The sequence below is a fragment of the Pristis pectinata genome, chromosome 2 (genome assembly GCF_009764475.1).
Source record: "Pristis pectinata isolate sPriPec2 chromosome 2, sPriPec2.1.pri, whole genome shotgun sequence".
Classification (NCBI taxonomy): domain Eukaryota; kingdom Metazoa; phylum Chordata; class Chondrichthyes; order Rhinopristiformes; family Pristidae; genus Pristis; species Pristis pectinata.
Window position 1 is genome coordinate 661745 of NC_067406.1, and position 25832 is coordinate 687576.

Genomic DNA, 25832 nt, shown 5'->3' on the forward strand with positions numbered 1-25832 from the left:
ACCCCAAAGTGCATCACTTTGTACTTGCCTGAGTTAAATCCCATCTGCCATTCCTTAGGAAGTTGTGGGCATGCTATGTCTACGCAAAAGATGCATTTCACTGTGTGTTTTTGATTGAGTTATAACAACACATTTCACGGCATAGGTCAGTGATAATAAACCTGATTCTGAATCTGACATTAATTATGCCAGCTGCATTTTCATCCAAATCATTAATATGTCTGACAAACAACGGGGGACCCATTACCGATCCCTGTGAAACACCATTGGTCACAGGCCTCCAACACCACCCCCTGACTCCTTGCACCAAGCCAAGTTTGTATCCACTTGGCGAGCTCAGCCTGGATCCCACATGATCAACCTCCAAGACCAGCCTACCATGTGGGACCTTGTCAATGTATATGACATCCATTGCCCTGCCCTCATCTATCCTCTTGGTTACCTCTTCAAAAAACTAACAGATTTGTCAAACACTATTTCCCATGCACAAAGCCTTGCCGACTATCCCTAAATAGTCCTTGCTTATCCAAATGTTGATCGATCCTGTCCTTCAGAATCCCCTCCAGTAACTTTCCCACCACTGACATCAGACTCACTGGCCTGTAGATCCCTGACTTGTCCTTGCAGCCTTTCTTGAATGAAGCACAACATTAGGCACCTTCTTATCTTCTGGGACCTCACTATGGCTAATGAAAATATAGAAATCTGCCAGGGCCCCAGCAGTGTCCTCCCTTGCATCCCATAACGTACTTTGGATATTGCATCACTATTTAGTGACACTTTTCTGGGACTGTAATTCATTGCAGTAGGGCAGTGTTATAGGACACTATAAACTAAATAGGGGGGTGGGTTCAACAGATTGGAAAAGTATGGATAAAGTAAAAGGGAAGGAGAGTGCAGGAGAGGTTACTGAAGTCTCCAGAATAAAGAATAAGACAAAGTTTAGAAAGGGATAAGAATTTAACTTAAGGCAATATAGAGACAAATTTAAGAAGAGGGGTGGTGAATACAGGACTGAGGGTGTTATATTTGAATGCACGCAGTATACGAAATAGCGCAGTTAGAAACTGGCAGGTACGACATTGTGGGTATCAGAGTCGTGGCTGAAAGAAGATCACAGCTGGGAGCTAAACATCCAAGGATACACATCCTATTGAAAAGACAATCAGGTGGACAGAGAAGGTGGGGTGGCTGTGTTGGTAAAAAATGAAATCAAATCCTCAGAAAGTGACATAGGATCAGAAGATGTAGAATCCTTGTGGGTAGAGTTAAGAAACTGCAAGGGTAAAAAGACCCTGATGGGAGCTATGTACAGGCCTCTGAATAGTAACCAGGACATGGGGTACAAATTACAACAGGAGATAGAAAAGGCATGTAAAAAGGGCAATGTTATGGTGGTCATGGGGGAATTTCAATGTGCAGGTAGATTGGAAAAATTAGGTTGGTACTGGATTTCAAGAGAAGGAATTTTAGAGAAACTTGTGATTGAGCCCACTAGGAAAGAGGCAATTCTGGATTTGGTGTTGTGCAATGAACCAGATTTGAATAGGGAGCTTAAGATAAAGAAACCCTTTAGAGGTAGTGATCATAATATGATAGAATTCACCCTGCAGTTTGAGAGGGAGAAGCAAAAATCAGATGTATCGGTAATACAGTTGAGTAAAGGTAACTACAGAGGCCTGAGAGAGAAGCTGGCCAAAGTTGATTGGAAGGGGACCCCAGCAGGGATGACGGTAGACTAGTAATGGCAGGAGTTTCTGGGAGTAATTCGGAAGACGCAGGATCAGAAGCAGCAGCATTCTAAAGTACAGCATTCAGTACAGAAACAGCATTCTAAAGGGAGGATGAGGCAACTGTGGCTGACAAGGGAAGTCAAAGACAGCATAAAAGCAAAAGAGAGGGCATGCAATATTGCAAAAATTAGTGGGAAGCTAGAGGGTTGGGAAGCTTTTAAAAACCAACAGAAAGCACCTTAAAAAGCAATAACGGGAGAAAAGATTAAATATGAAGGTAAGCTGCCAATAATATAAAAGAGGATACCAAAAGTTTTTCTCAGATATATAAAGAGTAAAAGGGAGGCAAGAGTGGACATCGGACCGCAGGAAAATGACGCTGGAGAGGTAGTAATGGGGAACAAAGGCATGGCAGAAGAATTAAATGAGTATTTTGCATCAGTCTTCACTGTGGAAGACACCAGCAACATGCCAGAAATTCGAGAGAGTCAGGGGGCAGAATTGAGTGTGGTCGTTTTTACTAAGCAGAAGGTGCTTGGGAAGCTGAAAAGTCTGAAGGTAGATAAGTCACCTGGACCGGATGGACTACACCCCAGGGTTCTGAAAGATGTAGCTGAAGAGATTGTAGAGACAGTAGCAGTGATCTTTCAAGAATCACTGGAGTCAGCAGTGGTTCCAGAGGACTGAAAATTGCAAATGTCACTGCACTCTTTAAGAAGGGAGGGAGACAAAGACGGCAACCACTGACCTCAGTGGTTGGTAAGATGTTAGAGTCCATTATTAGGGATGATTTCGGGGTACTTGGAAGAACATGATAAAATAGGCTGAAGTCAGCATAGTTTCCTTAAGGGGAGATCTTGTCTGACAAATCTGTTGGAATTCTTTGAGGAAGTAACAGGCAGGATAGACAAAGGAGAGTCAGTGGATGTTGTTTACATTACATCACCTCGCAGCTCTTGAACTCAATCCCTCAACTAATGAAGGTCAGCACACCACACGCCTTCTGAACCACCCTATCAACTTGTACGGCAACTTTGAGGAGTCCATGGATGTGGACCCCAAGATCCCCCTGTTCCTCCACACTGCTCAGAATCCTGCCATTAACTTTGTACTCTGCCTTCAAGTTCATTCTTCCAAAATGAATCACTTCACAGTTTTCCAGATTGAACTTCATCTGCCACTTCTCTGTCCAACTCTGCAACCTGTCTATATCCCGTTGTAACGTACGACAACCTTCTACACTATCCACAACACCACCAACCTTTGTGTCATCCGCAAACTTACTGACCCACCCTTCCGCATCCTCATCCAAGGCATTTATATAAATCACAGAGAGCAGGGGTCCCAGAACAGATCCCTGCAGGACACCACTGGTCACCGACCTCCAGGTAGAATACACTCCATCTACCACCACCCTCTGCAAGTAAGAACATGGGAGGCAGAGGCAGGAATTGGTAACTCAGTCTGTCACGGAATCTCATCCAGCACGGAAACAGGATCTTCAGCCCAAGGTCTGCACCAACCACCAACACCCCTTTACACAAGTCTCCCCACATTCCCATCAACCTCCCCCCCCCCCCCAAACCAGGTTTTACCCCTCACCCTAACACCAGGGACAATTTACAGCAGCCAATTAACCCACCCTTGGGATGTGGGAGGAAGCCGGAGCACCAGGAGAAAACCCACGCAGAGGGAACGTGCAGACTCCACACAGACAGCGCCAGAGGTCAGGACTGAACCTGGGTCACGAGCTGTGAGGCAGCGGCTACTTACTGCCCCACTGTGTCACCCAAAGACCCAATGATCGCAGACTTCAATCTACTCAGTGATGGAATAACACCAGACCTCGGTGAGAGAGCTAAAACACTGACCACACTCATTCTTCCTGATTCACCAGCTGCAAGCAAACCTTCTCTCAGCACTGACCCTGTTCATCCATCTCAGAATCTGATGTTTCAATAAGATCCCCTCTTGTTCTTCTGAGCTCGGATGAGTATTGGCTCAACCACTCCATATCGTCAACCTCTCACCCCAGGAGTCGACACAGTAACCCTTCCCTGCGCAGACTCCTGTGTTGGCACAGCCTTAAATACGGAGACCAAAAGTGTCCACAGTGCCCCAGGTGTGGCCTCACCAGGTACCACAGTGCCCCAGGTGTGGCCTCACCAACACCCCATAAAGTTGCATCAAAACTTCACTACTTTTAACCCTAATAGTTCCCATATTATTCTCCACCTGTTGATGTGCAGTTGACTGATCTATCAAATGCCTTTTGGAAATCCAGGTGCTCCACATCTGCTGTTTCTCTTTGACCGCTACGTGTGTTTATACCCCCAAACACACCAGCAATGCTGTCCAACACTCTCCCCCTTACAGAAATCCATGTTGACTCTGAACACAGAAAGTAGAACAGTGCAGCACAGGGGCAGGCCCTTCGGCCCACAGTGACTGTGCTGCCATGATATCAATTCAAACTGCACGTCTGCCTGCACATGGTTTGTCCCTCTGTACCCTGTCTGTTCACGTGTCTGTCCAAATGTCTGTTAAATGTTGCTGTTGTATCTGCTTCCCCCCCTCCCCAGCAGCCTGTTCCAGACACCTCCCACTCTCTGTAGGAAAAAAAAACTTGCCCCGCAAATCTCTGTTAAACTTTCCCCCTCCCACTTTAAACCATGCCCTCTAATATTTGACTTTACTACCCTGGGGAGAAGATTCTGCCAGTCTACCCTTAATATCCCTCTCATAATATGGAATTGGAATTGGTTTATTATTGTCACATGTACCGAGGTGCAGTGAAAAACTTTTCTTGCAAACCGATCATACAGATCCATAGAAAACCATAGAACCATACAGCACAAAACAGGCCCTTCGGCCCACCATGTTGTGCCGTCCATCAGACCACCCTCACAGTACCTAACCCCTTCCTCCCGCATATCCCTCTATCTCACATTCCTCCATATGCCTATCCAACAAGCTCTTGAACCTGTCCAATGTATCTGCCTCCACCACCACCCCAGGCAGTGCATTCCATGCACCAACCACTCTCTGGGTGAAAAACCTCCCCCTGACATCTCCCCTGAACCTCCCACCCATAACCTTAAAGCCATGCCCTCTCGTCTTGAGCATTGGTGCCCTGGGAAAGAGGCGCTGACTGTCTACTCTATCTATTCCTCTCAATATTTTATATATCTCTATCATGTCTCCTCTCATCCTCCTCCTTTCCAGTGAGTAAAGCCCTAGCACCTTAAGCCTCTCCTCATATTCCATACACTCTAATCCAGGCAGCATCCTGGTAAATCTCCTCTGCACCCTCTCCAACGCCTCCACATCCTTCCTATAATGCGGCGATCAGAACTGAACACAGTACTCTAAGTGTGGCCTAACTAGAGTTTTGTAAAGCTGCATCATCACCTTGCGGCTCCTAAACTCAATCTCGCGATTTATGAAATCCTTCTTAACTGAAGGCCTTCTTAACTGCTCTTTCCACCTGTGAGGCAACTTTCAATGAACTGTGAATATGAACCCCCAGATCCCTCTGCTCCTCCACACTGCCAAGTACCTTGCCGTTTACCCTGTACTCTGCCCTGGAGTTTGTCCTTCCAAAGTGTACCTCACACTTCTCCGGATTGAACTCCATCTGCCACTTGTCAGCCCAGCTCTGCATCCTATCAATATCCCTCTGTAAGTTCCGACAGCCCTCCACACTATCCACAACACCGCCGATCTTAGTGTTGTCTGCAAACTTACTAACCCAGCCCTCCACCCCCTCATCTAAGTCATCTATAAATATCACAAAAAGTAGAGGTCCCAGAACCGATCCCTGCGGGACACCACTAGTCACTGCCCTCCAATCCGAGGGCACGCCTTCCACCACAACCCTCTGCTTTCTACAGGCAAGCCAATTCCTAATCCACACAGCCAAGCTTCCCTGGATCCCTTGGCCTCTGACCTTCTGAAGAAGCCTACCATGAGGTACCTTATCAAATGCCTTACTAAAATCCATATAGACCACATACACCACACTACCCTCATCAATCTTCCTGGTCACCTCCTCAAAGAACTCTATCAGGCTTGTGAGACAAGATCTTCCCTTCACAAAGCCATGCTGGCTGTCCCTAATCAGTCCATGATTCTCCAGGTGTTCATAGATCCTATCTCTTAGAATTCTTTCTAACAGCTTACCCACCACAGACGTAAGACTCACCGGTCTGTAATTCCCTGGACTATCCCTACTACCTTTTTTGAACAAGGGGACAACATTCGCCACCCTCCAATGCTCCGGCACCATCCCCGTGGACAAGGAGGACTGAAAGATCTTTACCAGCGGTTCAACAATCTCCTCCCTCGCCTCTCGAAGCAGCCTGGGGAAAATCCCGTCAGGCCCCAGAGATTTATCTGTCTTGATATTATTTAACAACTTCAACACATCCTCTCTCTTGATATCTACAACCTCGAGAACATTACCCTTACCAGCACTCCCTTCCGCGTCATCAAGACCCCTCTCCTTGGTGAATACTGAAGAGAAGTATTCATTGAGAACTTCTCCCACTTCCGCCGCCTCCAGCCACATTCTCCCACCTTTGTCTTTAACCGGACCTACCTTCACCCTAGCCATCTTCCTACCCTTCACGTAGGTGAAAAAGGCCTTGGGATTTTCCTTAACCCTACTAGCCAACGCCTTTTCATATCCCCTTCTAGCTCTCCTCAGCCCTTTCTTAAGTTCCTTCCTCACTACTCTATATTCCTCACGGGCCCTGTCTAAACCTTGCTGCTTATACCTTATGTATGCTACCTTCTTCTCCCTAACTAGTCTTTCCACCTCTCTCGTCACCTACGGCTCCTTCACCCTGCCATTCCTTCTCTGCCTCACCGGGACATATTTATCCCTAACATCCTGCATAAGATCCCTGAACATCGACTACATCTCCATGGTACATTTCCCTTCAAAAAGGACATCCCAATTTACACTCCCAAGTTCTCTCCTTATAGCCTCATAGTTCGCCCTTCCCCAATTAAATATCTTCTTGTCCTCTCTGCACCTTTCCCTGTCCATGACAATTTTAAAGGTTATGGAGCAATGGTCACTGTCCCCCAAATGCTCACCCACCAATAGATCCTTCACCTGTCCCGGTTCATTTCCTAAAACTAGATCTAACATGGCATTCCCTCTAGTCAGCCTGTCGACATACTGCATCAGGAATCCCTCCTGGACACATTTAACAAATTCCGTCCCATCTAAACCATTGGCACTAAGCAGGTTCCAGTCTATATTTGGGAAGTTGAAGTCTCCCATTATAACAACCCTGTTATTTCTGCTTCTCTCCAAACACTGCCTGCCAATCTGCTCCTCTATATCTCTACTGCTACCGGGGGGCCTATAGAATACTCCTAGTAGAGTAACTGCTCCTTTCTTGTTCCTTAACTCCACCCATACGGACTCTAGAGATGATCCTTCTACAACATCCATCCTTTCCACAGCTGTAACAGTGTCCCTCACCAGTATCGCCACCCCTCCTCCTCTTCTCCCCCCTTCCCTATCCCTCTTAAAACACCGAAAACCAGGAATATTCAATATCCACTCCTCTCCTGACGTCAGCCACGTCTCAGTAATAGCCACAATATCATAGTCCCCCATACTTATCCAAGCCCTCAGTTCATCTCCCTTATTCCTAACACTTCTTGCATTTAAGTAAATACACTTCAGTCCATCTACCTTACTACTTTTATAGCCTGTATTCTACTTCTCCTTCCCCAAAGCCTCTCTACCTGTTTGATCTAACTTTTCCCCATCCCCTTCTTCCTCTGACCTACTCCTCCGGTTCCCTTCCCCCTCACAAACTAGTTCAAACCCTCCCGAACCACCCTAGCAAACCTAGCCGCAAGGATCTTGGCCCCCTTCTGGTTCGGGTGTAACCCGTCCTCTCTGTACAGGTCCCACCTTCCTGAGAAGAGATCCCAATGATCCAGAAATCTAAAACCCTCCCTCCTGCACCAGCTTCTCATCCACACATTTATCTGCCACCTCCTCATGTTCCAGCCTTCACTATCACGTGGCACTGGCAGCAATCCCGAGATTGCTACCCTTGAGGTCCTGTTCCTCAGTCTTCTGCCTAGCTCCCTGAACTCGCTCTTCAGGACCTCATCCCCCTTCCTACCTATGTCGTTGGTGCCAACATGAACCACAACTTCTGGCTGCTCTCCCTCCCACTCAAGAATCCTGTGGACCCGATCAGTGACATCCTGGACCCTGGCACCTGGGAGGCAACATACCATCCGGGATTCATTACACAGTGCATCGAGGTAGTACAAGGGAAAACAATAACAGAATGCAGAATAAAGTGTTACAGTTACGGAGAGAGTGCAGTGCAGGCAAACAACAAGGTGCAAGGTCATAATGAGGTAGACGGTGAGGTCTTATTGTACTAGGGAACCATTCAATAGTCTTAGAAGCTGTCCTTGAGCCTGGTGGTACGTGCTTGCAGGCTTTTGTATCTTCTGCCTGATGGGAGGGGGGAGAAGAGAGAATGTCCAGGGTGGGAGGGGTCTTTGATTATGTTGGCTGCTTTACCGAGGCAGCGAGAAGTGTAGACAGAGTCCATGGAGGGGAGGCTGGTTTCAGTGATATGCTGAGCTGTGTCCACAACTGCAGAGAATTTTATAAGCCTCTATCAGGTCTCCTCTCAGCCTCTGACACTCCAGAGAGAACAGCCCAAGTTCGTCCAACATCTCTTTGTAGCCCAACCTTCTAATCCAGTCAGTGTCTGTTTGACTCTCCTGTGGTTTTGTAAATTGGTAAATTGGTTTAATTGTCACATGTACCAAGGTACAGTGAAAAACTTTTGTTTTTCATGCCATCCATACAGATCATTTCATTACATCAGTGCACTGTTAGTATAAGGGAAAACAATAGCAGAATGCAGAATAAAGTGTTACAGTTACAGAGAAAGTGCAGTGCAGGCAGACAATAAGGTGCAAGGTCATAACAAGGTAGATTGTGAGGTCAAGAGTCCATCTTATCATACTAGGGAACCGTTCAATAGTCTTATAACAGCGGGGTAGAAGCTGTCCTTGAGCCTGGTGGTACGTGCTTTCAGGCTTCTGTATCTTCTGTCTAGTGGGAGGGGGGAGAAGAGAGAATGTCCAGGGTAGGTGGGGTCTTTGATTATGCTGGCTGCTTTACCGAGGCAGCAATAAGTGTAGACAGAGTCCATGGAGGGGAGGCTGGTGTCCGTGACGCGCTGGGCTGTGTCCACAACTCTCTGCAGTTTCTTGCGATCCTGAGCAGAGCAGTTGCTGTACCAAGCCGTGACACATCCAGATAGGATGCTTTCTGTGGTGCATCAGTAAAAGTTGGTGAGGGTCAAAGGGGACAAACCAAATTTCTTTAGCCTCCTGAGGAAGTAGAGGCACTGGTGAGCTTTCCTGGCCGTGGGGTCAACTTGGTTGGACCAGGACAGGCTGTTGGTGATGTTCACTCCCAGGAACTTGAAGCTCTCAACCCTCTCAACCTCAGCACCATTGATGTAAATGTTCAGCCATTATCTCCTTGGTAATGGGTTCCAGTGTTTTCCCAGTGAGGGAGGGGCATTAGGCTGTGTGGCTGAAACTTGCTTCTCTCTCCCTCTCCCTTCCTCTCCCTCTCCCTCCCTCTCCCTCTCCCTCCCTCTCTCTCCCCCTCTCCCTCTTCCCCCCCCCCCCTCCCCGTCTCTCATCAGCAGTCACGTACAGTGAGCTGAGTCCGGTGTTTCAGACAGGTGTTGCTGTCTCCACACTCCAGGTGCCCTGCCTGCCCCCCTGACCTGCTTCGAAGCTGTCAATGCTGCTGGCAATGACTATGGGAACTGCGGAAAGGATGGTGAGGGAGGCTTTCTTAAATGTTCCAGCAGGTGAGTGTCCGGTCTGTGGGGGGAGTGGCTTCCTCTTTGCTACAGGTGATCGAGCCCCCACAAGTACCTGCTCCATTTCCTGCACGAATGGTCTCCCCCTCCCCACCAGTCTCCGCTCCCAGCACATCATCCTCCACCATTTCCTCTCAATACAAGATCCCTCCAGCAGCCACATCTCCTCCCCACCCACCCTCCCTGACCCTAGCACTTTCCCCTCTAGCTGTAACACCTGTCCCCACACCTCCTGCCCCTCCCTCACCCACCACCCAGCGACCTGAACGGCCTTTCCAGGTGAGGCAGAGATTTATTCGCACCTCCTCCAACCTGGCTGACATCATCCGGTGCTCCCGGTGTGGCCTCCTCTACATTGGTGAGACCAAGCACAGACTGGGTGACCGGTTCACGGGGCACCTGCACCCTGACCACACTGACCCTGCCGAGCTCCCGGCCGTGCCGAGCTCCCTCCTCCCCATTCCCACACGGACCTGTTCGTCCTCAGCCTCACTGACTGGGGGAGCACCTCATACACCACCTGGGTGGTCGACAGCCCAGCGGTGTGAACGCCCTTCCCGCCTGCTCCTGTGGTGCACTCTTCCATTGAGTTCTCCAGTTTCAGATAACCCCCACCCAGTCTTCTCCCTTTGGTCAACCCTCCCACCCCCTCCCCATCTGCCCCCACCTCTCACCAACCAGCCCCTCTCATGCACCGGCATCTGCCCCCTCCCCGCTCAGTCCCGATGCAGGAATGTCGACTCCCGCCTTCTGCTCCGCAGATTCTGCTCAACCCCCTGAGTTCTGTTCCTCCCACCTCCCGTCTCCCCCTCCTCCTCCTCCTCCCCCCTACCCACCTGTTCCCCCCTCTCCCCCACCCCCTGGATCTCTCCATCTCCACCTCAGCAACGGGCTAACCACCAATATCCATTCCAATCCACAGCTGATCTCAGCAGCCCTGCCCCCACCCTGCCCCCACCCTGGCCCCACCCTGCCCCCGCCCTGCCCCCACCCTGGCCCCGCCCTGCCCCCGCCCTGCCCCCACCCTGGCCCCACCCTGGCCCCGCCCTGACCATGTAGAGACTCTGCACTATTCTTCCAGTCGCTCCTTTGCCCTCACATCTGCTCCAATGGTGAGATTTACCACACAGGAACCCCTGAACCATGACCTCTCTCTGCCTCAGTGGACAGAGCTCCTGACCAGACGCCGTTTATTCCCTGCGCTCTGCCCCACCCCTTCACCTCCAGAGCAGGACAAGAACAGAGTTCCCCTGCTCCGCACCCTTCCACCCCACCAGCCTCCAGTGGGTCATCCTTGGCCATTTCCGCCAGCTCCCAGCTCCATCACCAGACACATCTTCCCCTCCCTCCTCCCTCAGCAGTTCCAGGGATCACTGCTCTGCATTGCCCGGCACTGCTCTCCTTCCCCCCCCCCCCCCCACCACCGACCACTCCCCGTCCCCAGGCTCTGCTCTTCCCCTCCCCCCACCCCCCACTCCCCGTCCCACCGCTCCCCGTCCCCCCACTCCCCGTCCCCCCACTCCCCGTCCCACCGCTCCCCGTCCCCCCGCTCCCCGTCCCACTGCTCCCCGTCCCACCGCTCCCCCCCCACTCCCCCCCCCCACTCCCCGTCCCACTGCTCCCCCCCACCGCTCCCCGTCCCCCCACTCCCCGTCCCCCCACTCCCCCCCCCCACTCCCCGTCCCACCGCCCCCCCCCCCCACTCCCCGTCCCCGGGCTCTTTCTCTGCACGACCACAGGTGATGTGACATCAGTCCTTTCCCCTCTTCCCTTCCCACTGGCAGTGATTCACTTCTAGCTGCAGTCAGTGTTCCCTCTGTGGTCCCCTCGACACTGGGAGACCAGCTGCTGACTGGGCGATGGGGATGCTGCGGGAACTCAGCAGGTCAGGCAGCTTCTCTGGAGGGAAATGAACAGTTCCTTCACCGGGACTCCTCCCCCTGCAGATTGGGTGACCGCTGTGTGGACACGTGTGCTCATTCAGCGGGACATTTTACCCTCCGACCCGGTCTGCGGCCTCAGCATGACTTCCAGTGACTGGGTCTTGCTGCCAGTATCAGAACTGCCATCCATGCAGTCACCATCTGCCACTGGGCTCAGGATGTGTCCCTGCATCAGTACAGCCCTGCCTGCTGGGCATCTCCCACAGCCCTGCTGGGCATCTCCCACAGCCCTACTGGGCATCTCCCACAGCCGTGCTGGGCATCTCCCACAACCCTGCTGGGCACTTCCCACAGTCCAGACCGCTGGGCGCCTCCCACAGTCCAGACCGCTGGGCGCCTCCCACAGCCCCACTGGCCACCTCCCACAGCCCCACTGGGACCTCCCACTGCCCCGCTGGGCATCTCCCACAGCCCTGCTGGGACCTCCCATGGCCCCACTGGTCGCCTCCCACAGCCCTGCTGGGCAGCACGGCCACTCCCACAGCCCTGCTGGGACCTCTTGCAGCACTGCCACTCCCTGACCTCCCCGTAAAAATTGAGCTGGTCTCAATTTTTCACCTTCTCTGTCCATTCAAAGTCCCACTTCTCTTTTCCGGTCCGGTGAAGGATCTAAGACCCACCACACTGCTGTTTCCCTGTACACAGATGCAGCCTGACCCAGCGAACGTTTCCAAATGTTCTGTATTTATCTGAGATTGCCACCATCTGCAGTTCTTTGAGTTTTCTGCACTTGGCCACACTGAGCTCTCAGTGACGGTGGCTGAGTTGGGGATTGCACTGTGCATGCTGGACCTGGTGAGTCCTGTGGCCAGGTGACTCCCACCAGCCCTGGGGTGAGCACCAGGTGACTCCCACCAGCCTTGGGGTGGGCACCAGGTGACAGTCCCACCAGCCCTGGGGTGGGCACCAGGTGACTCCCACCAGCCCTGGGGTGGGCTGCAGGGCAGCGCTGCCTGTGTTTTGCTTCCGAGTGTGGTCTCACAGAGTGCTGGTGTATTAGCTCCGAGTGTGGTCTCACAGAGTGCCGGTGTATCCACAGCGATGCCTTGTGCGGCAAAATCCAATGTCTGACTGCGGCAAAGAGCCCCCGAGAGCGCAACACGGTATCCATCGACACCACCCTTCACCACAACGGCAGGGACGTGAAGTGCCGTGGCACCTACCTGTACTCAGCTCAGGAGGACCGGGGAGATGAGCCCGACCCTGGGCTGGTGAAAACGGGCACCAAGTGTGGCGATGGCAGGGTAAGCACCGACCCGTGAGGGGATGGTCTGCGTTGCGGGGTCCCGCGTTTACTCCGCCTGCGATCAGGGACTGAGGCGGAGAGTGAAGGGCAGCTTTCATAGAACATGGAACATAGAACACAGAACATAGAACGGTACGGCACAGTACAGGCCCTTCGGCCCACAACGTTGTGCCGACATTTTATCCAGCTCTAAGATCTATCTAACCCTTCCCTCCCACATAGCCCCCCATTTCTCCATCATTCATGTGTCTATCTAAGAGTCTATTAAATGTCCCTAATGTATCCGCCCCCACAACCTCTGCCGGCAGTGCGTTCCACACACCCACCACTCTCTGTGTAAAAAAACTTACCCCTGACATCCCCCTTATACCTTCCTCCAATCACCTTAAAATGATGTCCCCTCGTGTTAGCCATTGTCGCACTGGGAAAAGTCTCTGACTCTGATGGGCTTTCAGGAGAGACCGAGGTATAAGGGCACTGCCAGGAAGAGTGGGAGGGGCTGTTGGGGTGAAAGTGCTGCTGTTGGGGTCAGAGAGCGGGTTTTGGTGAGTGTCGGGCGTCAGTGAGGGGGGGGGGGGAGGAACCAGGTAAAGGTGGTTCTTAGGCGTAGGGACGGGGGATAAAGGATATGGCCAAGCAGTGGCGCCTCCTGCAGGACGTGGGAGATCAGGGACACTGCCAGTGATGGGGTGTGACAGTGGGAGGGGTTACAGGGGGTGATGGTGGGGGGTTCTGGGGGTGACGTTGGAGGGGGTTACGGGGGTGACGGTGGGGTGTGACGGGTGACGGTGGGGGGGTGTGACGGGTGACGGTGGGGGGGTGTGACGGGTGTCAATGGGGCGGCTACAGGGGGTGAAAGTGGGGTGGGTGACGGGGGGGGGGTTATGGGGGTGACGGGGGCTCCATGTTACCCATGTCCTGTTGCGCCGGCCCAGGTGTGTCTGCAGCAGCGATGCCAGAACGCCTCGTTCCTCGACCTCACGGCCTGTGAGGAGAAGTGTCACAGTCATGGGGTAAGTTCCCCCTCCTCCTCCTCCCTCCTCCTCCTCCCTCCAACTTCTCCCTCCAACTCCTCCTCCCTCCTCCTCCTCCTCCTCCGTCCAACTCCTCCCTCCAACTCCTCCTCCCTCCTCCTCCTCCTCCTCTGTCCAACTCCTCCCTCCAACTCCTCCTCCCTCCTCCTCCTCCTCCCTCCAACTTCTCCCTCCAACTTCTCCTCCCCCCTCCTCCTCCTCCCTCCCCCTCCCTCTTCCTCCTCCTCCTCCCTCCTCCTGCCTCCGCCTCCTCTCTTCCTCCTCCCCCCTCCTCTCTCCTCTCCAACTCCTCCCCCCTCCTCCTGAGTGCAAGAGGTTGGGGATGTGTGGGGGGAGAGGAGGTTCATGGGGGGAGGGGAGGAGGGGGTGGAGGACGGGGGAGAAGGTTGGTTGGGAGGTCGGGGGGGAGGAGTCGGAGGGGGAGGAGGTCCGGGGAGAGGTGTCACAGGAGGGACGTCGGGGGGGAGGAGATGTGTTGGGGTCACTGAGGATTGGGGTGGGTTGGAGAGGGGTGGCAGGAGGGTTAGGGTCATGTTGTTTGTGGAGGCCAGTGGTGGTATGGAGAGGGGTGTGGGGAGACCGGGGTTGGAGTGGAGAGGGGTGTTGGGGGTTGGGAAGGGTGAGGGGGTTGGGAGAGGGGTGTTGGAGTTGGGAGGGGGCTGTTGGGAGGGGCGTGTTGGGTGGGGGGGTGTTTGGGGTTGGGAGGGGGTGTTGAGATGGGGGTGTTGGGGGTTGGGAGGGGGTGTTGAGATGGGGTGTTGGGGGTTGGGAGGGGGTGTTGGGTTGGGGGGTTGTTGGAGGTTGTGAGGGATTGTTGGGAGGGGGTGTTGGGGGCTTGGTGGGGGGTGTTGGGTGGGGAGGTGTTGGGAGGGGGGAGTTGGGGGTTGTGAAGGATTGTTAGGAGGGGGGTGCTGGGGGCTGGGTGGGGGTGTTGGTGGTTGGGTGGGGTGTTGGGGGTTGGGAGGGTGGTGTTGATGGGGGTGTTGGGGGTTGGGTGGGGGGTGTTGGGATGGGGGTGTTGGGGGTTGGGTGGGGGAGTTGGGAGAGGGGTGTTGGTGGGGGGTGTTGGGATGGGGGTGTTGGGGGTTGGGAGGGGGTGTTGCTGGTGGGGTGTTGGGGGTTGGGTAGGGGGTGTTGGGATGGGGGTGTTGGGAGAGGACTATTGGTGTCACAGGCAAGGATGGTTGGGGACCGAACCCTGGGCTGACGTCTCCCCTCTCAATGTGTTGACAGGTGTGTAACAGTAACAGGAACTGCCACTGTGACCCTCACTGGGCACCCCCGTACTGCGATAAACCTGGGCTAGGAGGCAGCATTGACAGTGGACCCGTGCACAGAGACAGTAAGGGCCGTTCTTCACACGGTGACACCTGCCGTGGGTGGGGGAGGGTTGAAGCCTGACCCAGTGCAGGACCACTGGGGCATTGGTCCAGGCAGGGCTCCCTCCCTCTGACCACAGTCTGGGCGATGATCTCCGTCCTCAACCCTGCCCATCCAATCCCATCCTGAGCACACAGCACAGAAACCTGCCCTTCAGCCCATCCTGTCCAGGATGATCAATAAATCCCCAACCGCACTATTCCCAGTCACCTGCATTTGTCAGCGGCCTTCCTGAGGAAGGTTGCTTAGGTCAGTACCTTCTGGCGCTTGAGGAATTGGGCAAGAAATTTAATAGGGAATTAGGAGGGCAAAAGGGGCCAATGAAGTGGCAAGTGGGATTAACGAGAATTCAGAGGCACTTTATGTGTATATGAGGAGCAGAAGGTAGCGAGGGAAATGGTAGGTCCGCACAAGGATAACAGAGTGGATTTACGCCTGGCACCGGAGGAACTGGGTGAGGTCCTCAATGAGTGCTTTGTATCAGAATTCAGCAAGGAGAGGGCATGGGTGGTTTGAGGGTTGGGAGTGGTATGTTGATATCACTGAATCTATGCCCCTCATAATCTTGTACACCTCTATCGAGTCACCTCTCATCCCCTGTCGCTCCAAAGAGAAAAGCCCCAGTTCATTCAACCTATCCTCATAAGACATGCTCTCCAATCCAGGTAACATCCTGGTAAATCTCCTCTGCACCCTCTCTAAAGCTTCCACATCCTTCCTATAATGAGGGGACCAGAACTGAACACAATACTCCAAGTGTGGTCTGAACAGAGTTCTATAGAGCTGCAACATCACCTCGCGGATCTTGAACTCAATACCCCGACTAATGAAGGTCAACACTCCATATGCCTTCTTAAGGTGTTGGGGGGGTCTCCCCGGTACGGGTGGGGGGGGTGGGGTGTCTCCCTGGGACAGGGGTTGGGGGGGTGGGGTCTCCCCAGGACGGGGTGTCAGGGGGGATCTCCCCCAGACAGGGCATCGGGGGGGTTGGGGGGGGTGGATTCTCCCCAGGATGGGGTGTCGGGGGGTGGGGGGGGGGTCTCCCCGGATGGGTGGGCACAGGGGGGCTGATGCTCTCTGTGCCCACAGGTTACACGGTGCTGATGGTGGGGCTGCTCCTGACCTTCCTGCTGCTGCTTCCGGCCCTGCTGACGGCCGGGCTCTGCTGTTACCGACACCGGGGGGCACTGAGTGACCGCTGGGCCCAGCGCTGGGGCCCACTGCCCTGCACACACAGGTAAGGGAGGCCCAGACCCCGCCTGCCCCGGGGAACCCACTCACCCTGGACCCCTGCACCCCCGCCCCCGGGGAGCCCACCCGCCCCAGACCCCCGCCCCCAGGGAACCCACGCGCCCCGGAACCCCTGCCCCAGGGGAACCCCCTGCTCCAGACCCCCACGTCAGGGACCCCCCCCCCCTCCAGATCCCTCCCCCAGGGGAACCCCTACCTTGAGAAACACTGCTCTTTAAATCCCCCTCGGACGCTCCCCTAGGAACCCGCCCCCCCCCCCCCCCCCCCCCCCCCCCCCCCCCCCGTCCCTCGGCTTCCCTCCCCCACCCCCCCCCCCCCCCCCGTCCCTCGGCTTCCCTCCCCCGTCCCTCGCCCTCCCTCCGTGGACTCCCCCCCCCACTGACAGAGTTGTCTCTGCAGAGCTGCCCAGCCCTGTCCCTCGGTTTCCCTACCCCCCCAACCTCGGCCACCCCCCCCCCCCCCCTACGGTCCCTGTGGACCCCTCCCCCACTGACAGTGTTGTCTCTGCAGAGCTGCCCAGCCCTGTCCCTCGGTTTCCCTACCTCCCCAACCTTGGCCACCTCCCCCCCGGTTCCCGTGGACCCCTCCCCCACTGACAGTGTTGTCTCTGCAGAGCTGCCCGGCCCCATCTCCCTGAAACCAGTGCTGTTGCGATGTCGGAGCTGCAGTTGGAACAGAAGGCGCCCAGCAGGGTGAGTGCAGGGAACGGAGCTGGGGGTCTGATGGGGAACGAGAGCTCGGAGGGGTGGGGGGAGTCGGGTAAATAATGGGGGGCCTGAGCAGTGAGCGGGGTCATTGGGTAGGTCAACTGATGTGGTGTGAGTGCCCGGTACGGTGGAGACCTCACCCTTGCTGCCTGCTCCAGCAGGCTGATGGTCCAGGAATTGGAACCGGCTTATTACTGTCACCGGTACCGAGGTGCAGTGAGAGACTTGTCTCGCAGACCGATCGTACAGGTCGAGGTAGGACAAGTACAATAACAGAATGCAGAGGAAAGTGTCACAGCTGCAGGGAAAGTGCAGGCAGACAATAAGGTGCAAGGTCAAAACGAGGTAGCTTGTGAGGTCAAGAGTCCATCTCATTGTACTAGGGAACCGTTCAATAGTCATATCACCATGGGATAGCAGGTGTCCTTGAGCCTGGTGGTATGTGCTTTCAGGCTTTTGTATCTTCTGTCAGGGGGCAGGGGGGAGAAGAGAGAATGTCTGGGGTGGGTGGGGTCTTTGATTACGCTGGCTGCTTTACCGAGGCAGCGAGAGGTAAAGACAGAGTCCAAGGAGGGGAGGCTGGTGTCCGTGATGCGCTGGGCTGTGTTCACAACTCTCTGCAGTTTCTTGCAGTCCTGGGCAGAGCAGTTGCCGTACCAAGCTGTGATGCATCCAGATAGGATGCTTTCTATGGTGCATCATTAAAAGCTGGTGAGAGTCAAAGGGAACAAACTGAATTTCTTTAGCCTCCTGAGGAAGTAGAGGCGCTGGTGAGCTTTCTTGGCCATGACGTCTACATAGTTGGACCAGGACAGGCTATTGGTAATGTTCACTCCTAGGAACTTGAAGCTCTCAGCCCTCTTGACCTCAGCACCATTGATGTAGACAGGTGCATGTACACCGCCCCCTTTCCTGAAGTCAATGACCAGCTCTTTTGTTTTGTTGACATTGAGGGAAAGGTTGTTGTCATGACACCATTCCACTAAGCTCTCTATCTCCTTCCTGTACTCCGACTCATCGCCGTTTGAGATACGGCCTACAATGGTGGTATCATCTGCAAACTTGTAGATGGAGTTAGAGCAGAATCTGGCCACACAGTTGTCAGCGTATAGGGAGTAGAGCAGAGGGCTGAGGACGCAGCCTTGTGGGGCACCAGTGTTGAGAATAATCGTGCCGGAGGTATTGCTGCCTATCCTCACTGATTGTGGTCTGTTGGTCAGGAAGTTGCAGAGGGACGTGTTGAGTCCCAGCTCTTGGAGTTTGGTGCTGAGTTTGCTTGGAATTGTAGTATTGAGCCAGTGTGACCTTGGTCTCAGCTGCTCTGGCCCTTGGTCCCAGAACCCACCACTGCCCACGACACCAGGGATCTTGTTGGCACCTTGCTGTTGAGGAAAGGGGTGGATAGAACATGGGGGAGGGTCTGTGATTGGGTGGGTGCGTAGGGGGGTAACTGAGAGCCCACCGTCAACATCCCAGCCACACAAGTACTGTAGCTGCAGGAGAAGGTCAGAGGCGGGGGACGCTGCGGTGAGTGACCCACCCCTCGACACTCTGACTGAGAGAGCACAAGTCAGGAGTGTGCCACTCGCTTGGATGAGAGCAACTCCAACTCTCAACAACTTCCAGGAGAATCGAAAACCATGATTGTCCAAGAGAGGGAAACAAGTGAAGATGTTTTGGAGAACCATATGACCAGGGAGGAGGTATTTGCAGCCTTACAGCACATCAAGGTGAATAAATCCCCAGGGCCTGACCGAGTGCATCCTCGGACTTTGTGGGAGGCTCGAGAAGAAATTGTGGAGGCCCTTCCGGAGATATTTGCTTCATCATTAGCCACTGGTGAAGTTCCTGAAGACTGGAAGGTGGCTAATGTTATTCCATTGTTTAAGACGGGCAGCAAGGACAAGCCAGGGATCTACAGGCTGGTCAGCCTGACATCAGTGGTGGGGAAGTTACTGGAGGGAATCCTGAGGGACAGGATCTACCAACATTTGGATGGACAGAGTCTGATCAGGAGGAGTCAGCATGGCTTTGTGCGGGGGAAGTCGTGCTTCACGAATCTTCTGGAGTTTTTTTGAAGAGGTAGGGCAGTGGATGTTGTCTGTTTGGACTTTACCAAGGCCTTCAACAAGGTCCTACATAGTGGGCTGGTCTGGAAGGTTGGGTCCCATGGAATCCAGGGAGAGCTAGTTAGGTGGATTCAACATTAACTCAGAGGTAGGAAGCAGAGGGTGGTGGTTGGAGGCTGTTTCTCGGGATGGAGGCTGGTGACTAGTGGTGTGCCGCAGGGGTCGGTGTTGGGACCCTTGTCATTTGTCATTTATGTAAGTGATTTGGATGCGAATGCACAAGGCTTGATCAGTAAGTTTGCCGATGCCACAACATTAGGAGGTGTTGTTGATGATGAAGAGGGTTATCATAGATCACAGGGGGATCTTGATCAGTTAGGGCAGTGGGCCGAGGAGTGGCAAATGGATTTCAATACAGATAAGTGTGAGGTGATGCATTCTGGAAAGTCAAACCAGCGCAGGACTTGTACTGTGAATGGTGGGGCACCAGGGAGTGTATTGGAACAGAGTATCTGGGGATAAGGGGGTTGTCCCAGCAGGAGAGCGCAGACAGTCTCGGTCTGTGTTCCTTGGAGTTTAGAAGAATGAGGGGTGACTTTATTTAAACATAGAAAATGCTGAGTGGGCTTGACAGGGTGGGTGTTGTGATGTTTTCACCAGAGGGAGAGTCTAGAACAAAGCAACATAACTACAAGTTCATGGGCCAGGCATTTAATAGTGAAATATCTTGTCTCACGGTCAGACAGCATGGAAACAGACCCTTCGGCCCAACTTCTCCATGCCGACCAAGGTGCCCACCTAAGCCTTTTGCCCATGTTTGGCCCATATCCCTCTAAACCTCTCCTATCCACGGACCTGTCCAAGTGCCTTTTAAATGTTGTCAATGTACCTGCCTCACCCACTTACTCTGGCAGCTTGTTCCACGTACGAACCACCGTCTGTGAAGAAGTTGCCCTTCAGATCTCCTTTAGATCTTTCCCGTCTCACCTTAAATCTACGCGCTCTTGTTTTACCCTCCCCTACCCTGGGAAAAGACCACTCACCTTCTCTCTGCCCACGACAGTTTATAAACCTCTAGAAGGTCACCCCTCAGCCTCCTTCACTCCAGGGAAAACAGTCCCAGCCTGTCCAGCCTCTCCTTATAACTCAATCCCTCCAGTCCTGGTAACATCCTTGTGAATCTTTCTGGCTTAATCACATCCTTCCTATAGCTGGGTGACTAGAACTGTACACAGTGCTCCACTTGTGGTCTCACCAATGACCTGTACAACTGCAACATGATATCCTAGTTCCTTCACTCAGTGCCTTGACCAGTGAAGGCCAGCGTGCCAAACACCTTCTTCACTGCCCTGTCTACCTGTGTCACCACTTACAGGGAACTATGTACCTGTTCCCCCAGGTCTCTGTTCCACAACACTCCCTGGTCCCTGTCATTTACTGTGTAAATCCTGCCCTGGTCTAACTTCCCAAAATCTCTTGTCTGAGTTAAATTCTATCTGCCATTCCTTTGCCCAATTTCCCAGTTGATCTAGATCCTGTTGTAACCTTAGACAAGCATATGCAATGTCCACTACACCACTAATTTAGAGTCATCCACAAACTTACCAATCATGCCATCTACCAGAATCAGGTTCATTATCACTGACATGTGTTGTGAAATGTGTTGTTTTGTGGCAGTGGTACAGTGCAGGACATAAATATTACTATAAGTTACAAAAATAAATAAATAGTGCAAAAGAGGAATAACGAGCTAGCGTTCATGGGTTCATGGACTATTCAGAAATCTGACGGCGGGGGGGAAGAAGCTGTTCCTGAGACGTTGAGTGTGGGTCTTCAGGCTCCTGTACCTCCTCCCCGATGGTAGTAACAAGAAGAGGACATGTCCCGGGTGGGGAGGGTCCTTAGTGATGGATGCCGCCTTCTTGAGGCACCGCCTCTTGAAGATGGCCTCGACGGTGGGGAGGGTTGTGCCCGTGATGGAGCTGGCTGAGTCTGCAGCCTCTTTCGATCCTGTGCATTGGAGCCTCCATACCAGGCAGTGATGCAACCAGTCAGAATGCTCTCCACCGTACATCTGTAGAAATTTGCAAGATTCTTTGGTGATACCGAATCTCCTCAAACTCCAAATGAAGTAGAGCCGCTGGCATGCTTTCTTTGTGATTGCATCAGTGGGTTGGGCCCAAGATAGTTCCTCTGAGATGTTATAGAGCATACTGTGTTTGGCCCAAATCCCTTTAAGCCTCACCACTCCATGTACCTGTCCAGGTGCTTCTTAAGCGATACTATTGTACCTGCCTCACCCACTTCCTCTGGCAATTCGTTCAATATACTCATGAACCTCTGCGTGGAAAAGTTGCCCCTCAGGTCCCTTTTAAATCCTTCCCCCTCACCTTAAATCTATGCCCCCTAGTTTTGGACTCCCCTACCCTGGGGATAAGGCTGTTACCATCCACTCTATCTGTGCCTCTCATAATTTTTTAATATTTCACTAAGGTCGCCCCTCATTCTCCTACGTTCCAAGGAATAAAGACCCAGCCTGGCCAACCTCTCCCTATAACTCAGGCCCTCTAGTCTTGGCAACATCCTCGTAAATCTTCCCTGCATTCTTTCCAGTTTAACCATAACAGGGTGACCAAAACTGTACACAGTACTCCAAGTGTGCCCTCACCACTGATTTGTACAACTGCAACGTAATGTCCCACTCCTATACTCAATGCCCTGACTGATGAAGGCCAGTGTGCTAACTGCCTTTTTCACCACCTGTCTACGTGTGACACCACTTTCAACGAACTCTGCACTTGTTATGGCAAGCTCCATAGGTTTTGTTAGCCCACCCGATTAACAACCATCTGCAAAAGCTGCTTTCCTCTCTTCTCAACTTCTTGTGCCCACCCACCACCACTCCCCTCACACCACCCAGCCAAGGTCTGAGTTTATCTGCATAACCTGAAACTGTGCATTGACACCCAGGAACTTGAAGCTGCTCACCCTTCCCACCGCTAACCCCACAAACAATTCCTCGGTGTTGCTGACATTGAGTGCGAGGTTGTTGTTGCGACACCACTCACCCAGCTGATCTATCTCACTCCTGTACACCTCCTCGTCGCCATCTGAGATTCTGCCGACAACAGTGGTGTCATCGGCGAATTTATAGATGGTGTTTGAGCTGTGCCTAGCCACACGGTGATGAGTATAGATAGAGCAGTGGGCTAAGCACGCGTCCCTGAGGTGCATCTGTGTTAATAGTCAGTGAGGAGGAGATGTTATTACCGATCCGCCGCACTGACTGTGGTTGCCCGATAAGGACTCTTAGTAGTGTGGAGGAACAGAGGGATCTTAGGGTCCACGGCCATAGATCCCTCAAGGTTGCCACTTCAGGTTAAGAAGGTGTATGGTGGAGGTTTAAGGTGGAGGTAGATCATTGTTTGAAAGATTTGGGAACTGAGGTCTTTGGAGAAGTGGGGCAGGGTGGTGTCCTGGGGCAGATCATCACATCGAGCAGTGGGTCAGCATCGAGGGGCCGAGTGGCCTACTCCTGCTCCAATGTTCCTGTGTTTGGTTTCTTCACACAGCCGGCTCCGTCTCGTCCTCCGTCTCGTCCTCCGGCTCTGTCTCGTCCTCTGGCTCCGGCTCCGTCTCGGTCTCTGGCTCCATCTCGGGCTCCGTCTCGGTCTCCGGCTCCATCTCGACCTCCATCTCGTCCTCCGGCTCCATCTTGGTCTCCGGCCCCGTCTCGTCCTCCGGCTCCGTCTCGGTCTCCGGCTCCATCTCGTTTGCCGAAGCCCAGTGCCGAGGGTCAGCAGCAGCCGGTCAGTGTCGTGCGGCCGATGCTGGCTGCAAACGCTAGAGAGGATGCTGGGAAGGTGAGGGGGCAGCCGGTCAGTAGCAGGACTGGGGAATAGTCTCCCTGTGGGGAGGGGGTCTCCCTGTGGGGGAGGGGGATGGGGGGAGGGGTCTCCCTGTGGGGGAGGGGGAGGGGGATGGGGGGGAGGTCTCCCTGTGGGGGAGGGGGATGGGGTCCCTGTGGGGGAGGGGGATGGGGGGGGTCCCCACAGTGAAAGGGTCTCCCTGTTGGGAGGGGGAGGGGTGAGGGGGGTCTCCCTGGGGGAAGGGGGAGGGGGGGTCTGCCCAGGGAGGGGGAGGGGAAGGGGGGGTCCCTGCAGTGAAGGGGTTTCCCTGTTGGGAGGGGGAGGGGGAGGTGGGGTCTGCCCAGGGAGGGGGAGGGGAAGGGGGGGTCCCTGCAGTGAAGGGGTTTCCCTGTTGGGAGGGGGAGGGGGAGGTGGGGTCTGCCCGGGTACTGACACCATTTCCCCCACACACAGCCACTCTGATCATTCCCGACCAGCCCCCACCTTTCCCAGATGGACACAGATCCTGTCCCTGAGGACTTTTTCCGATGGTTTCCAACCACTGAACTGAGTTGTGCACTGTCTAGAACACTAGTACTGAAATAGATGGTGTTAAGGATGTGCAGAGAGTTATCTGAGATCACAGAGGATGTTCATCAGCTGGGGATGTGGGCTGAGGATTGGCAAATGGCTTTCAATCCAGATAAACGTGAGGTGTTGCATATTGGGAGATCAAACCAGGGCAGGACTTGTGCCGTGAACGGTGGGGACCTGGGGGGTCTGGTGGAACAGAGGAGTACAAGTGCATAGTTCACTGAAAGCGGTGTCACAGGTTGACAGGGCGGTGAAGAAGGCGTTTGGCACGCTGGCCTTCATTGGCCAGGGCACTGAGTACAGGAGTTGGGAGGTTAATCTTCTCTGAACCCTCTCCAACATCAGCACATTCTTCCTAAGATATGGGGCCCAAAACTGGACACAGTATTCCAAATGAGGACTCACTAGTGCCCCGTAGAGCCTCATCAACACTTCCTTACTTTTATACACTATACCTCTCGAAGTGAATGCCAACATAGCATTCACTTTCCTTACCGCCAATCCGACCTGGTGGTTAATCTTTAGGGTATCCTGCACGAGTACCCCCAAGTCCCTTTGTACTTCTGTACTTTGAATTTTCTCCCTCGACATCCTTCCTGTAGTGAGGTGACCAGAATTGCATGCAATACTCTAAATGCAGCCTAACCACAGTTCTATAGAGATGCATCATAACTTCTTGACTCCTATACTCAATACCCCGATTAATAAATGCAAGCAGTCTCTAAGCCGCCTTAACCACCCTGTCTACCTGTGTAGCCACTTTCACTGAGCCATGGACTTGCAGCCCAAGGTCTCTCTGCTCTTCAACATCATTAAGGGTCTTGTCCTTTAGAGTGTACTGCCTCTTGACATTAGTCCTACCAAGGTGAAACACCTCACATTTATCCAGCTTAAACTCCATCTGCCATTTCTCTGCTCACATCTGCAACTGATCTACATCATGCTCTATCTGTTGCCAGTCTTCCACACTATTCACAACTCCACCAATCTTGGTATCATCTGCAAACTTACTAACCCACCCATCAACATACTCACCCAGGTCATTTATGTACATCACAAATAGCAGAGGTCCCAGCACAGATCCCTGCAGAACACCACTACTCACAGGCCTCCAGCCCGAATAAGTCCCTTCAACCACCAGCCTTTGTCTTCTGTGGGCAAGCCAGTTCTGGATCCACATAGCCAATTCTCCACTGACCCCATGCATCCCAACCTTCTTGATTAACCTATTATGTGGGAGCTTGACCTTCTGGCTGGGTGTGCCAATGTTTTGGAACCTTTGTTGTGTTTCCCAGCCACGTTTCTGTGTGTCCAGGAAAGTCCAGGATCGCACCTGTTGGTCGACCTAAGTATGCCAAGTACTGTGGTCTGTGTGCTGGGTCGCTGGTCACAGGCCGTCTGATGGCGACACCTCACACCCCCACCACCCCCAATCCATTCACACCCAGCCAAGATGGGGCTGACACTGTCCCTTTTTGCTTGTGTTTCAGAGTCAGCAGGGAGGGGCACTGAGACATACGGGGCCCCAGAGACCCCTCCCCTTCAGAGCCGGTGTGTCAGTAAACGACCCTGTCTCCGGTCACCGAACCCTCACCACAGCAGGAGTTGTCTCCCCCAGCTCTGCACTCAGGTGTGTGCCGCGTACCTGCCCTGCGTAACCCCGCGCTGCGGACCCCAGCCCTGCATAACCCTGCACTGCGTACCCCCGCACTGCGTACCCGCCCTGCATACCTCTGCACTGTGTACCCACCCTGCATACCCCCATCCTTCCTGCCCTGCGTAACCCTGCACTGCGTACCCCCGCCCTGTGTAACCCTGCGCTGTGTACTCCCGCTCTGCGTAACCCTGCACTGCGTACACCCGCCCTGCGTACCTGCCCTGCGTACCTGCCCTGCGTAACCCTGCGCTGCATACCTGCCCTGCCTACCCCCACACTGTATACCCGCCCTGTGTACCCCCACCCTGTGTACCCCCACGCTGCGTAACCCTGCCCTGCGTAACCCTGCGCTGCGTAACCCCGCCCTGCGTACCCCGCCCTGCGTACCCCGCCCTGCGTACCCCGCCCTGTGTACCCGCCCTGTGTACCCCCGCACTGTGTACCTGCCCTGTGTACACCCACACTGTGTACC

At 53.7% G+C, this 25832-nt stretch overlaps 1 protein-coding gene across 2 annotated transcripts in view; it reads left to right on the forward strand.

The window, feature by feature from the left end:
• The window catches only part of adam19a (ADAM metallopeptidase domain 19a), a 69049-nt gene that overhangs the window by 41785 nt on the left and 1432 nt on the right, over positions 1–25832 (forward strand). For both annotated transcript variants that reach the window (XM_052036600.1, XM_052036607.1), the window contains 8 exons: positions 9511–9619; positions 12614–12818; positions 13756–13833; positions 15088–15196; positions 16324–16471; positions 17099–17177; positions 22834–23124; positions 25194–25333. In XM_052036600.1, coding sequence (XP_051892560.1) covers positions 9511–9619; positions 12614–12818; positions 13756–13833; positions 15088–15196; positions 16324–16471; positions 17099–17177; positions 22834–23124; positions 25194–25333 — 1159 coding nt within the window. The remainder of the gene's footprint in view (positions 1–9510; positions 9620–12613; positions 12819–13755; positions 13834–15087; positions 15197–16323; positions 16472–17098; positions 17178–22833; positions 23125–25193; positions 25334–25832) is intronic.